This window comes from Microtus pennsylvanicus, chromosome 8 (assembly GCF_037038515.1).
Source record: "Microtus pennsylvanicus isolate mMicPen1 chromosome 8, mMicPen1.hap1, whole genome shotgun sequence".
Lineage (NCBI taxonomy): Eukaryota > Metazoa > Chordata > Mammalia > Rodentia > Cricetidae > Microtus > Microtus pennsylvanicus.
Window position 1 is genome coordinate 13,276,420 of NC_134586.1, and position 13,129 is coordinate 13,289,548.

The 13,129-nt window shown below is 44.8% G+C and overlaps 2 protein-coding genes across 2 annotated transcripts; one reads left to right on the forward strand and one right to left on the reverse strand.

Moving 5' to 3' along the window:
- Positions 1-757: 757 nt before the first annotated feature.
- Positions 758-1,315, reverse strand: H2aj (H2A.J histone). Its single transcript, XM_075982474.1, has one exon. The coding sequence runs from the start codon at positions 1,206-1,208 to the stop codon at positions 819-821; it is 390 nt and encodes a 129-aa protein (XP_075838589.1). The 5' UTR covers positions 1,209-1,315; the 3' UTR covers positions 758-818.
- A 2,766-nt stretch (positions 1,316-4,081) lies between these two features.
- H4c16 (H4 histone 16) lies at positions 4,082-7,984 on the forward strand. Its single transcript, XM_075982475.1, has one exon. The coding sequence runs from the start codon at positions 4,119-4,121 to the stop codon at positions 4,428-4,430; it is 312 nt and encodes a 103-aa protein (XP_075838590.1). The 5' UTR covers positions 4,082-4,118; the 3' UTR covers positions 4,431-7,984.
- The last annotated feature ends 5,145 nt before the right edge of the window (positions 7,985-13,129 follow it).

Below are 13,129 nucleotides of genomic sequence, written 5' to 3' on the forward strand. Positions count from 1 at the left end.
GGGCCATTACACAGCTCTAGAGCTAGTGGGGAAACGGGGCTCCAGGAACGTTATCCCTAAAAGCAGGGTTTAATTTAAGTAAAAGCAAGCTACTTTCCAGGGGCAATGCTGGAGAAGATAAAAAGATAAAACTTAAGGGGAAAATGTACGTATATATTTTGGGGCATATTCGTAATGTGGGTCAGGAATGGCCTCGAACTCACTAGTCACGAACGACGCTCTACTCCCAAGAGCAGGGATGGCAGGTGCCATCTATGAGCAGCAAGAGTAGAGAACTTTAAAGGCTGCTAAACCTAAGTAAAGACCGAGGGCCCCGCTGTTATGCAATACCGTCGAGGGAGCAAACTTCATGACTCACTTCCGTATTGCACAAATTACTTCATTTTATAGAAACGCAAACACGGCTGGTATTCAGATCATAAATACGTACTATCTATTTGCTCAGAAGACTATCGCTCTTAAATTACTAGCACCTGTCAAGGTCCCTACGTTCTCGTCTTCTCCAAGTAGCTCAACCTTTCTAAATATGGCCAGCGAGGCAACTTCTTGCGCATAGCTCGAAACACCTCTCCTACCACTCCTCCCTGGGTTGGGCAAAGTTAATTCCAGAGTAGCCTCCCCCGCACATCTCCGCTTCTCCTGCCCACAGTGATGCAACCCAGCCACTGGGTCCCCTCTGGCTCCCACATGGCCTCAAGCTCGGGACGCGTCCCCACCCAGCCACCCCGTCGGTCCCGCGACTACACAGCTCTCCGGATTACTCGCTTTTCACCGACTTTATTGGCTGCGGGCTGCGGTGGGCTCTGCACCCGTCGGGTTCACTTGCTCTTCACCTTCTGGCTCTCCGTCTTCTTGGGCAACAGCACCGCCTGGATGTTGGGCAGGACGCCGCCCTGCGCGATGGTCACGCGGCCCAGCAGCTTGTTGAGCTCCTCGTCGTTGCGGATGGCCAGCTGCAGGTGGCGCGGGATGATGCGCGTCTTCTTGTTGTCGCGCGCCGCGTTGCCCGCCAGCTCCAGGATCTCGGCCGTCAGGTACTCCAGCACCGCCGCCAGGTAGACCGGCGCGCCAGCGCCCACGCGCTCCGCGTAGTTGCCCTTGCGCAGCAGCCGGTGAACGCGGCCCACGGGGAACTGCAGGCCCGCGCGCGACGAACGCGACTTGGCTTTGGCGCGCACCTTGCCGCCCTGCTTGCCTCGCCCCGACATGCTCGACCCCGCGCCCCGAGCTCCAAACACCGGCCGGCTCAGTTCCGGGACGCCGTGCGCCACTCCGGAACTACCTCGCCGAACTCTGCAGCCGCTGCCGCCTGTGACGGACAGGGGCCGCTCCCAATCAGCTCGCCCGAGCAGAGCGCCCGCCTTCCCAGATGCGGCCCAATCAAAAGCGCAAATTCCTAGTCCTAATTTACATAGTTAACAGGTTTTCCCAGTTCTTTTGGAATTGAGTGCAGGAAAAGGAGGAAAATGGATGATTCCTGTCTGAAATCCCAGCACTAGGGTAGCTGAGGCAGGAGGATTGCCAGAAGCTTGAGGTCAGCCTTAGCTATTCTGAGATCCAGATCGGCCTGATAGGAAGGGAGGGAGAGCGGGAAGGAAAAAAGAGGAATTTAGGAAAGCCTTGCATTTGGTACACGGCTATAATCCAGAAATTGGAGATGGAGGTCGTCGACCAGTGTTCCACCAAGACTGTAGAATACCCTAAAATAGATCCAGCGCTGGAGGAAGACTGCTTTGACTTGTTCTTATATATTCAAATTCTAGGCCCGTGGCATTTGAAATAAGGTGTTTTTTATTTAATTAATAATTATTTAATTGCCTTCCACTGATTCACTGAGGTAGTTCAATTTACCACATTTTTAAAAAATTACACAACTGATGTAATGTCAAACGTTAAGTAAAATGCCGTTTAACTAAAAGATCACAAATTTAACCTCTTCCTATTCTAATTACGATTTGATTTCACTGAAATAAAGTTAACAGTGAAGTGGGGGCGCTGCTTGTGATCTTAATATTGAGGAGGTACAAACAGGAGGAGCAGTTCAATGTCATCATTAGCTACAGAGGATCCGGTCCCAAACACAAAACACAAGCATACACACACACACACACACACACACACACACACACACACACGAGGAAAAGCGGTGCTTACATGTATTTATGTATGTCTTTATGGCCTAGCACACTGATGAATAAACAGTAGCTGAGGTCTCAAATACACCTATTTAAATCTGAGCAATGTATGTATTGCCACCATAAATGTGATCGGTCATCACGGAGCCAGACAGCTTCCTCAGAATTCTGCCTTTACCACCTATCAGCTGACTTTGATACACTATTTAATGTCCGTGAGCATGTAACAGGTTATACACACACACACACACACACACACAAACGTCCTGTTGTATATACATATATAAATATACAGTATATATCTATTTATGTATATACTGAGTCAATGCCTATGGAAGCCTCTGGTGCTGTTTTGGCAAGAAAGTACTAGAATGACTTCTGTAAACCAGCTTAAATTTGTGCTTACATCATAGAAAAGTCCTTTCCTTTCTTTTTCTTTTTTGGAGACATGGTTTAGCAGCGTTTGAAAATGTATTCTAGATACAGCTTTGCCTTATTTATGTAAGAATTTTCTAAAGAGTTAAGGATTTAAAATCATGGCTGTCCTGAAACTCGCTCTGTAGACCAGGCTGACCTCAAGCTCACAGAGATCCACCTGCTTCTGCCTCCTGAGTGCTGGGATTAAAGACGTGCACCACCACTGCCCTGCATGCTCAATCTTTAACAGATAGAACAACAACAAATACTGTTAGAGTTATAAGGACCGCTGAAGATTGAAAAGCACTGTAGATTAAAAGCGTTTACAAGTATAAAACTTTAGGAAACAGTTTTCCTGCTGGGAAGCTGATCTTCAAGACTGCAGACCAGCAACAATTTACTAAAATGCTCAGTCCTCAACAAGCTCGTTAAACACCTGGGAAAGTGTGGTGACCCCCCCCCCCCCTTAAATCCTGCTGTTTTCTCAACACAGTAAACTTCAGGACAGTCCTGTCTTAAAAACAGTAATACCAAGTGAGCGGTGGTGGCACACACCTTCCATCCGAGCGCTCGGGAGGCAGAGACTGTCATTGGTCTACAGGGTGAGTTCCCGGACTGTCGGGGCTGTTCAGAGAAACCCTGTTTCAGAAAGGGAAAACAAGCAAACAAAAAAAACCCACACCACCAAAAGAGCCCATTTCTGGTTTGGGGATTTGCAATAAAAAAAAAAATCTATTCAAAGTCAGGTTTCTAACAAGTGTAACTTTACAAGACCTCTGAATAGAGAGGGGTGAAATGTAGTTGAGTCTGTCCAGCTCAGGTTGGCCTCCAGCTTGTGGCAATCCTCCTGCCTCACCCTCTACACTGCTGTGATTACAAGTGTGAGTCACTGCACCTGGCGAGAAGTTGTTAAGTTTTAAATGCAAGCTATGAGATGCAAGCTTATCGAAGTGGCACGTTACAGTAGCTGAGCTAAGTAACTATCGAAACGGACAGCTGGTTGAAAAGAAAATACTAATGTGTTTGTCCGGCAGAAGCAGAAAAACCCACACACTGCAGAAAAACAATAGAATAAGAACAGGAAGTGAAGAGGGGAGTATTAGCGTGGTCACAAAAGAAAACGACCATCCACTCCAAAGGCCCACACATGAAAATGTAAACTGCTTTAACGTAAGGGCTAGTAAGCTAGATCTCTAGTGCGAGCGTCTATCCATTTCCACACTACTTTGCAATAGTCTAAGGATAAGCATTCTGTAGAGAAAATGACTCAGAAGGTGCTGAAGATAGCAAGCATGATGCGGTCTTTTTATTTGCACTAAAGAAGGGAAAAATAAAAAAAAAACTTATATCCTTTAAGTTCTCAAATATGCTAAGGATTTTCAGATTTGAGGGGAACAAAAAGTCTTGGAGTTAAAGCAGTCAGGAGTAAAGAGTCAGGGGGCGGCGCCTAGAGCTCCGCCCATTGCTTGCTGTTTTCAAACAGGTCCGCTCCAAGACAATATAAGGCTCTTGTTTGTCTCCTGTAGGACAGTTTTCTCTCGTTTCATTTCTTTCCGGTATTCTACCATGTCTGGACGTGGCAAAGGCGGCAAAGGACTCGGGAAAGGCGGCGCCAAGCGACACCGCAAGGTCCTGCGAGATAACATCCAGGGCATTACCAAGCCTGCCATCCGGCGCTTGGCTCGACGCGGCGGCGTCAAGCGCATCTCCGGGCTCATCTACGAGGAGACTCGCGGTGTCCTCAAAGTGTTCCTGGAGAATGTGATCCGGGACGCCGTCACCTACACCGAGCACGCCAAGCGCAAGACGGTCACGGCTATGGATGTGGTCTACGCGCTCAAGCGCCAGGGCCGTACTCTTTATGGTTTCGGCGGCTAAGTGCTACCACCGGCTTCAGACCTTCGGTCTCTTGCACCAACACCTTAACCCAAAGGCCCTTTTCAGGGCCCCCAAAGCATCAAGAAAGGAGCTGGGGATACTTGCATAGGGGCTGGAAGAGGGTTCTCAACCCCGGGCTAGGTTTTTTCGGACGAGGATAGTTGCTTTGATTGTAGCACATGCAAATCAGGCCGCGTGAGAGCACGTTCTCATTGGAGCAGTGGGCCATTGGCTCCTCCCGCCGATGGGCAACGTGATGCGGTATGCTTGCTGAGTGCTGTTAGCCTATAGGTATAGGCTATGTGAGTAATTTTTTTTTTTTTTTTTTGCTTGTTTCTGGGTGCCAGGCCGAAAGCTGACGATGCGTGGTTCTGTCCCGCCTTGCGACCTCTAGACCTGGGAAGGGCTGACCCGTGGCGTGCGCTCTCCAGAGGGAAAATATTGAAGACTCACGTCCCTTAGGATAGCGGGAAACTGAGGAGTGGGGGGGAGGCTTGGAACCCTCAAAATAAAGTGACCCTGTAGCGTAAACTCGGTTTTCTCAGCTGTAACTATTTACCTGCCCCTAGATGGTGTCTTTTGGGGCCAGGAAAGAAATCGGGGTCTAACTTTAGCTCAGTCTGGTCAGCTCCCTGAATTCGTGTACAGAAACCGGGATTTAAGTCTCACTGAAGTCTCCTTTCTCAAGTCTCCAGCGGGTAGGACTTAAAGAACCCGAGCTGCTCTTAGAGACCTGTTGGTTTCTCAGCACCCAGGTGGGTTAGCTCACAGACCCCTGTAACTCCTGCTCCAGGGCGCCAAAATGCGTTTGGCTTCCTTGGGCACCTGGGCTTAGATCTGCATTCCCACTCTCTTCCGTACACAAAACTTAACAGTAATTTTTTTCAATGCCTAAGTTTTTTGACATTTGAAGTTCACTAGTCTTCTCACTGGCATAGGGGTTGGGAGGCATTTCTGGGGTTCCCTCAGCAGAAACCTGGGATTTCATTAGGAACGATGTTCTGTGAAATGCTTCCTATGTGGCATGCAGGAACTTGGTGCCATTCTTCAGCAGCAGATTTACTTTTAAGTATTGTTAATGAACACTTCATAGCTGTGGATGGGACGACGAAGAATAGAAACTTCGAAGCTGGATTTGAACTTGGCCCTGTGCGATTTTACACAGCTTCATCTTATGTACCCCTGTTTTTGCCAGTCAGGCTCCCCTTTCCCATTATTGACCTTTTCACTTCACATTCCGAGCATATGTAACGCTGGTGTAAATTTCAGAAGCATGTTAGTCTAACGAACTCATTTCTTCAAGCAAGTGAAAAACTGAATTGCTTATTCTCTATCTTTAGAAATATTTTCAATTACAATTATTTGGTTTTATATTTTCAAATTCTTTTATTTTTACTTTTTGTCTAGTGGACTTTTTTTCCTGAGTTAAGTTTGGTGATTTTCGTTTTCTTATAAAGCTGTATGTTTTATCAAAATATTAAATACAAAAAATGTAACAAATGTTTATCACCCCCCCCATTTTAACGAGTGTTTTTAATAATTTGAGAAAATATATCAAATATCCATATTACTAGCAAAGGAAAGTGAAATTTGAATTTAATGTTACACGAATAACAAAAAGAATCGCATTGGTGCAATCATTGTAGAAATGAGTTTGGGAATTTCTCAGAAAGCTTAAACTTGTACTACCATATAATCCTGTCCCACTCTTGGGTTTGTGCCTAAAAGACCCCTAGTCACCATCCCTGGCATACACAGGCCTCCATATTTATTGCTGCTTTATTCATTACAGCCAGGAAGTGGAGTCAGCCAGTGTGTCTGTCACCAGATGAACGGATGAAGAAATTATGGTATGGTATGCGTACCTGAAGGGTTTTACTTGGTGATAAATGTGAACAGGAAGGTAAGTGGAACAGGAACTCAGTATGTTAAACACAGTTAGACTCGAGAAGAAAAACCTATGACTTCTTCCATGTAGAGTTGACGTGTGTGTGTGTGTGTGTGTGTGTGTGTGTGTGTAGGTCATGAAACTAGAAAGAGGATGCGGGGGAAGGGGGTGTGAAAAACACATGCTCTGAAAGCAGAAGCCAGTTGCCTACGTGTGGGAAAGGAGAAATGAGCCAGGCTCGCGGCAGGCAGAAAGGGAAGGCAGTTTACTACAGAACAAAGTATAGTGAATTGGGCATGAAAATTCCACAACGAGATGAATGTCGGCTATTTACACGACTTGGATGGCAGGGACAGCTTTGTGGCACCCCAGTGGCTAGGCCCTGCCCCTAGACTGTCATAATGACCATTCCCTAAAGGCTATAAAGGCCATTCCCAGCCCTCTGAAGTGGGAGAGTGGCCAGGCCCCGCCCTACCGAAAAAATTCCCACCAATCCCCGAGCCTGCCCCAAGATCAAGCCACATAATTCCTCCAATCCCAAATCACCCTGAAAAACTAACCTCCCTCCCCACGCCCTCCGTCCCTCATCCCCCTAGAAACCAAGAAACGCTACATAATCCTATCTTCTGCTTAGTTCTCTTGCTGTAGTGGTATATTATTTGATTTGTATTTTGATCAATAAATCTTGCCTGAAGACCAGAAGCAAAGCTAAAGCCACTAGAGGTCAGGCGGTGGTGGCACACACCTTTTAATCCCAAAATTTGGGAGACAGAGGCAGAAGGACTTCTGTGAGTTCAAGGCCACCCTGGACCACACAAGATCAATACAGAAACAAATCCAGGTGGTGGTGCCTCACAACTTTAATCCCAGCACTAGGGAGTCACGCCTTTAATCCCAGCACTAGAGGGAATATAAAATGGGAGGAGAGAGAGGCTTAGTCTGCAGTCACTTAGCTTTGGTAGAGTCAGGACTTTTCTAGTGGCTTGGCTTGATTGCTTTGCTTTTCTGGCTTTCCAGTTGGAACCCCAATTTCCGTCTCTGGGTTTTTATTATTTGTGTTACTATCTGCTGCTTCTCTCCTGGGCAGAGGCAGCCACCCTTCTGGGATTTCCCCTCCTAATCCCTCCTGTGAGATTTGTTTATCTTATTCCTCAGCTCCCAACTGCCAGGACACCTTTCCCCTGGACGCTGTAACATTTACAATGACTTAGCAGGTAAAGGCGCTTGCTGCCGAGCCTGACAACCTGAGTTTGCTTCCAGAGACCCATATATTGGAAGGAGAGACCAGACTCTGCAAAGAGTCCTCTGACTTTACACATTAAACATAGTGACACCAAATAAATAAGTCAAATAAGATATATTTCTACAAAAACATATATTTAATGCTGGGGGTGTAGTTCCTGTATGTGAGGGGGCTCAGTAAAGAATCTGCCACAATGGCCGCTCCATTATTAGGTGGAAGGGTTTCATTGTGGAAAGGAAGAGGGAATATCCAGAGGCATCTGATTGGGTCCAGAGCAGAGAGAGAAAGCGGGAGACTGGACAGGCCAGGGCTAAAGAAGCAGAGTGGAGAAATAGTGAAGATAGCAAGAGATAACGCTTATGGGCCTGAGGGCGTGGGGTGGGACACTGAGACCAGCGTGGACTTTGACATGTAACCAAATAAAGAGCCACATGCCCCTTCTTCCAGAGGCGAAGGAAACGATTCCTGTGGGAGGTGGGGGTCCGGGGGAGGGGTGGAAGGCCCATTTCACGCGTCCCTAAGGAATGCTGGCTTTTATCTACTGACCGTAAGTCCATCTGTAGTCTAGCTTGAGCTCATTTCTACACACGTGGCCTTCCTGAGATCTAAATGTTTGGTAAGGCACTTGTTTCGCATGCACGAGGCCCGGTACAGCAAAACACTAAAAGTTTAGTCTTACAAATCCAGTTTTATAAGACTCGATTTTATGAATTCATAATGAAAACGAGCAAGCCGCTGCTGTACCTCCCCCTCCCCAATGTCTACTTTGTAGAAATCAGTGAGCAACTGAGCCACAATATGTCACATATATTTAAAAACGAATTCATTATTCCCCCCCCCCCCGATTTAGTTTTTTTCTTTGCTCCCTGAAAAATAGGAATTGGGGGTTCTTGCATCTTTAGCCTTCTCTCTGTGGTCAGTTTTGAACTGACTGTCAAGTAAGGTGCTACCCTTTGAATTAAATGTTGATAATACTGATATCCCATCTTTTCTGAGCAATCCAGCCACCTTTCTGTTCCTTTGGCCACTTCTTTTTTAAAAAATATATTTATTTATTTATTATGTATACAATATTCTGTCGTGTGTATGTCTGCAGGCCAGAAGAGGGCACCAGACCTCATTACAGATGGCTGTGAACCACCAAGTGGTTGCTGGGAATTGAACTCAGGACCTTTGGAAGAGCAGGCAATGAGCCATCTCTCCAGCTCCTTGGCCACTTCTTAATCCAGTTCCTCCCACCGATTTGTAGCAACCACTTCAGTGACAATTAAGTACCCAGCATTGTGCTGAAGACATTGTCTGCTTGGTCTGACCAGCACAACAGCTTCACAGAAGACTAAAGGTGTCAATAGACTCAACACAGGACATGAAGTTAGTGGAAAGCCTCTCTTTAAGCTCAGATTAGTCTTAATTCCCAATTCAATTGGATCCTATTGTCACAGAAGAAAGGGTGTCTTCAAAGTCATTGGTTATTGTGTTAAATTAACCAACTATCTTTTAGAATAGATAAAATTTTGTGTGACCACAGCCCTAAATTAACCCAGAACAATGCTGCATAGAAAAATAAAACACCATGATGCAAGTCACACATGTAATTTCAAATTTTTAGTACAATGTTAGAAAAGATTTTTTAAAAAAGAGTTTAAAAACATAAATGTGTAGTTAATGAAATATTTTGTGTCCCACTCTGTCAAAAATTTTGGAATAACCAATAGAAAAATTATTGAGGTATAATATGCTATAATCTTTTGAACTAGGTTTTTGAAGTCTGCTGTGTGTTTTATGCTCACCAACGCTAACAGCAACCTCCAGCAGGACATAGCTTGTGAGTGTGTTTGATCTACATCAAGTTTGTAGTCTACAACTGGAAACAGTTCTTCATGTCTAGTAGGCCACAGGCATACTGTAAAAACTTGCAGGAGATGAATAAAGGACCAAAAATTATTTTCTTTGGCTATGAAAATATATACTGGCAAAACATTACTTTTTGGAAAATAATTTAGTTAGCTTGAAATATCAACATAATACTAAAGCTGTGTGCATCCAATTTAAATAATTCAGGATGACCAACCTTGAATTAAAGAGAGTGTGCAAAGCCCAAACAGGAGTCACATTGTTATACACTGTTCACATTGTTATTAAGTCTTCACACCCTACAAGGCAACTTTCTGCTTCTGGAGTCTAATGAAGCCTACAATGTACTTGTGACCCCATGGTGTATGCCCACCCCCTGCCTTGCTAAATCCCTGAGCCTGTGATATCTGATCGCCCTTTGCCTTATGGAAATGTGTCTTCCCAGACACTGTAATGTCTCCCCTTCCACTTAAGGTATTCTTGTGCTTACCTTTATTGCCTCCTTTGTAACAGCCAGTTTATCCCAACAGTTACTTTCTGTCACACTTGCAACACAGGCAGCCTGGATCCCTGAGAGCCCACTCCCCTGCCCCAGCGCTAACAGCTGATTATCTAGAGAGTTGTTTTCTACCAACTCTGACCCTTCCCCATAAAAGGGACCTCAAAAGCTGCTTTCCAAAATCCCCCCTTTGGGAGAAGAAGGCGACTAAATAGAGCTTGCTTAATCAGACTATCGTGGAATTGTTTTTCCCCCTTAGGTCTAACAAGTGTTACATTACTTGAAAGTTGACTCCAAATTTACCAGTTTCAGGGCAGAAGAGATGATTCAGCAGTTAAGAACACTTGATGTTCTTGTAGAGGACCTGTGTTGGCTTCCCAGCTTCCCACTGCTGCATTCTGCAGTTCCTAGAGATCAAATGTCCTTCTGTAGTCTCCTCAGGCACCTACACACAAATACACACACACATACCTCCACAGGCAGAGACACACACACAGTCACACCTACACAGGCAAAACACACGATCTCACACACACACACACACAGACACACACACCTACACAGGCAAAGACACATGCACACACACACAAAACGCTCTTCAAATATTTCTTGTAGTGTTCATAGTCAATCTGAATGTTGTAAATCACAATGAAAGATTCTTTTTATTCGTTCATGTTGAATAATATGTGAAAACAAATTGCATTATGTAAACAATTTCTACACAAGTTCTCGTGTCTGTGTGGCTAGTGGCTGGGTGACGAATTACCCTTTCCTATCTGGAGACTTCCAATTCATCTCACCTATTAATGTGTGAGAGGAAGGAATGTACATCAGAATGGCAGTTTTTATCTTTGAATTGTGCATATTTGCCAAGCATCCACTTTCTTTCTTTCTTTCTTTCTTTCTTTCTTTCTTTCTTTCTTTCTTTCTTCCTTCCTTCCTTCTTTCTTTTTTCTCTTTTTTTTTCTTCTAAGACATGACACAGTTTCTTTGTATAACTCAGAGATCCGCCTCCCCTGCTCCCAGAGTATTGGGATTAAAGGTATGTGCACCACCACCTGGCCTTAGCCCACCTTTTAAAGAATATCAAATTGGAGCTAGAAGTTCAGCAAATTTTTGTTCAGTTTTCCCACACCGTCCGAGAGCCGGGATAGCTTGTTTTCTAATGTTTGGAGTAATTTCATTTTCCACGCTCCATAACTCTCATGCGTGTTCGCCGAAGGCTTTTCACTTCATTTTTGATCTGGCATGGTTTCCTCTCTGAGATGAGTCTGTTCATGCTGCCCCAGGAAGTGACAGAACAGAGCTGTGAGCCTGGCTGGCGGGTGCCTGGTACCAAAGGGAAGGAAAATCACGAAGACAGGCAGATTTTGTTCTTGGAAACAATCTTTAATGAAAACAACTGACATTCATGGGTCTTGACTAAAACAACATGCATTTTATCATACTGAAAGACATTTATTTGAGCTGTATTTAAAATCAGCTTGTATGTTTTCTTTCTCTGCAATAAATGTTTTCCTTGATATTATTGAATGCTTTTATTTAAGAAGTTATTCTAGAACTAAAGCCATAAAAACAAATACATCATTCTTTTCATCTAGATTTTTGATAGTAACAGAAAGATGATATAAAAAATAAAGAATGGGGTGGAGAGATGGCTCAGCAGTTAAGAGCACTGGCTGCTCTTCCGGAGGACCTGGACTCAATTCTCAGCCCACACATGATAGCACACAACTGTCTGTAACTCCAGTTCTGGGAATCTTCTGGCCTCTGCAGGGACCAGGCATACATGTGGTGCATAGACATACACGCAGGTAAAATACCTATACACATAAGATAGTAAAACTTTTGAAAATAGCCGAGTGGTGGTGGCACATGCCTTTAATCCCAGCACTCAGGAGGCAGGGGCAGGCAGATCTCTGTGAGTTCAAGGCCAGCCTGGTCTACAAGAGCTAGTTCCAGGACAGGCTCCAAAGCTACAGGGAAACTCTGTCTTGAAAACAATTTTAAAAAAATAATTAAAATAAATATTGAAAAATAATTTATTTCACATCATGAATTTTTGTCATGGCTGGATAATTTTATAAAGCACTTAGACTATTTTGGGCCCTTGGTAAACACTGTATGTTCTTATTGCCATACTGGTAAAATGACAAGCTACTTGGAGTCTTAGGAAGAACAGCAATCTGGTTGGTTCAGTATGTTGAAAATGTCTATTGGCCACAGTGTGGGAAATGAGCCATAAGAGACAGAAGCCCAAGCAGCGAGAGCAGTTAGGAGGGTCCGACAGCATCCTGGGTGAGAAAGAGGGGTGTGGACAGGAATAACAACTGGGACAGGGACAGAGATGAGGCCCTTTTAGAAGTATTCTATCTGCAGAGCCATCAAGTACTCTGACCAGAAGCAATTCAGGGTAGGAAGGGACACTTCTAGGTCACAGTCCATCTTTGAGAGGAGTCAGGGCAGGACTCCAAGCAGAAACTTGAAGCAGAGACTGCGGAGGAATGCCACTTACTGATAGCCCGGGACCACCAGCCTAGGGATGGTGCTGCCCACAGTGGCTGGCCCCTTCTGCACCACACAGACACAGACACGGGCCAGTCTGATCTAGACAATTCCTTGGTGACCTCCTTCCTCTGAGAAGATGCTAGGCTGTGTTGACCTGACAGTTAAGCTACAACAGGTAGTGAGGTCGGAAGAGGAGTGTATGGTCACATGGCACACAGGTGTGTGTGTGTGTGTGTGTGTGTGTGTGTGTGTGTGTGTGTGTGTGCTTGCACGCGCATGCAGTACCCATACAGGCCAGAAGAGGGCATCTGACCCCCTGGAACTGGCTGGAGTTATAGACTGTTGTGAGCTGTTATGCGGGCTTGGATACTTAAACACAGAGTTTAGGAAGAGACCATGAGGTTCAAGATGTAAACTTTAAGATCAACATATAAAGAGGTAATGTTCCAAGCAAAAAGTGGAAATAACTACCTGTGCAAACCTATAGCTCTTATTTTTGATTTCTAAAACTAACTTTGTTATTTTCTGAATAAGCTAAAGCTATATAAAGTAGGAAGTATATGATCATATCTTTAGTGCACGTTTACACCATTTTCACTTCCGTGTTCTGCATCTTACATTTGTTATCCTTTATAGTTCATGTGTCAGATTTTCACTTCTTCCCTATCTTTTTTATTTCCTCCTATATATTCTTTGTCATTTAAACT

Excerpts from the sequence above, each read along its gene's own strand:
- H4c16 (XM_075982475.1), top strand. The coding sequence starts at position 4,119 with ATGTCTGGACGTGGCAAAGGCGGCAAAGGACTCGGGAAAGGCGGCGCC.
- H2aj (XM_075982474.1), bottom strand. The coding sequence starts at position 1,208 with ATGTCGGGGCGAGGCAAGCAGGGCGGCAAGGTGCGCGCCAAAGCCAAG.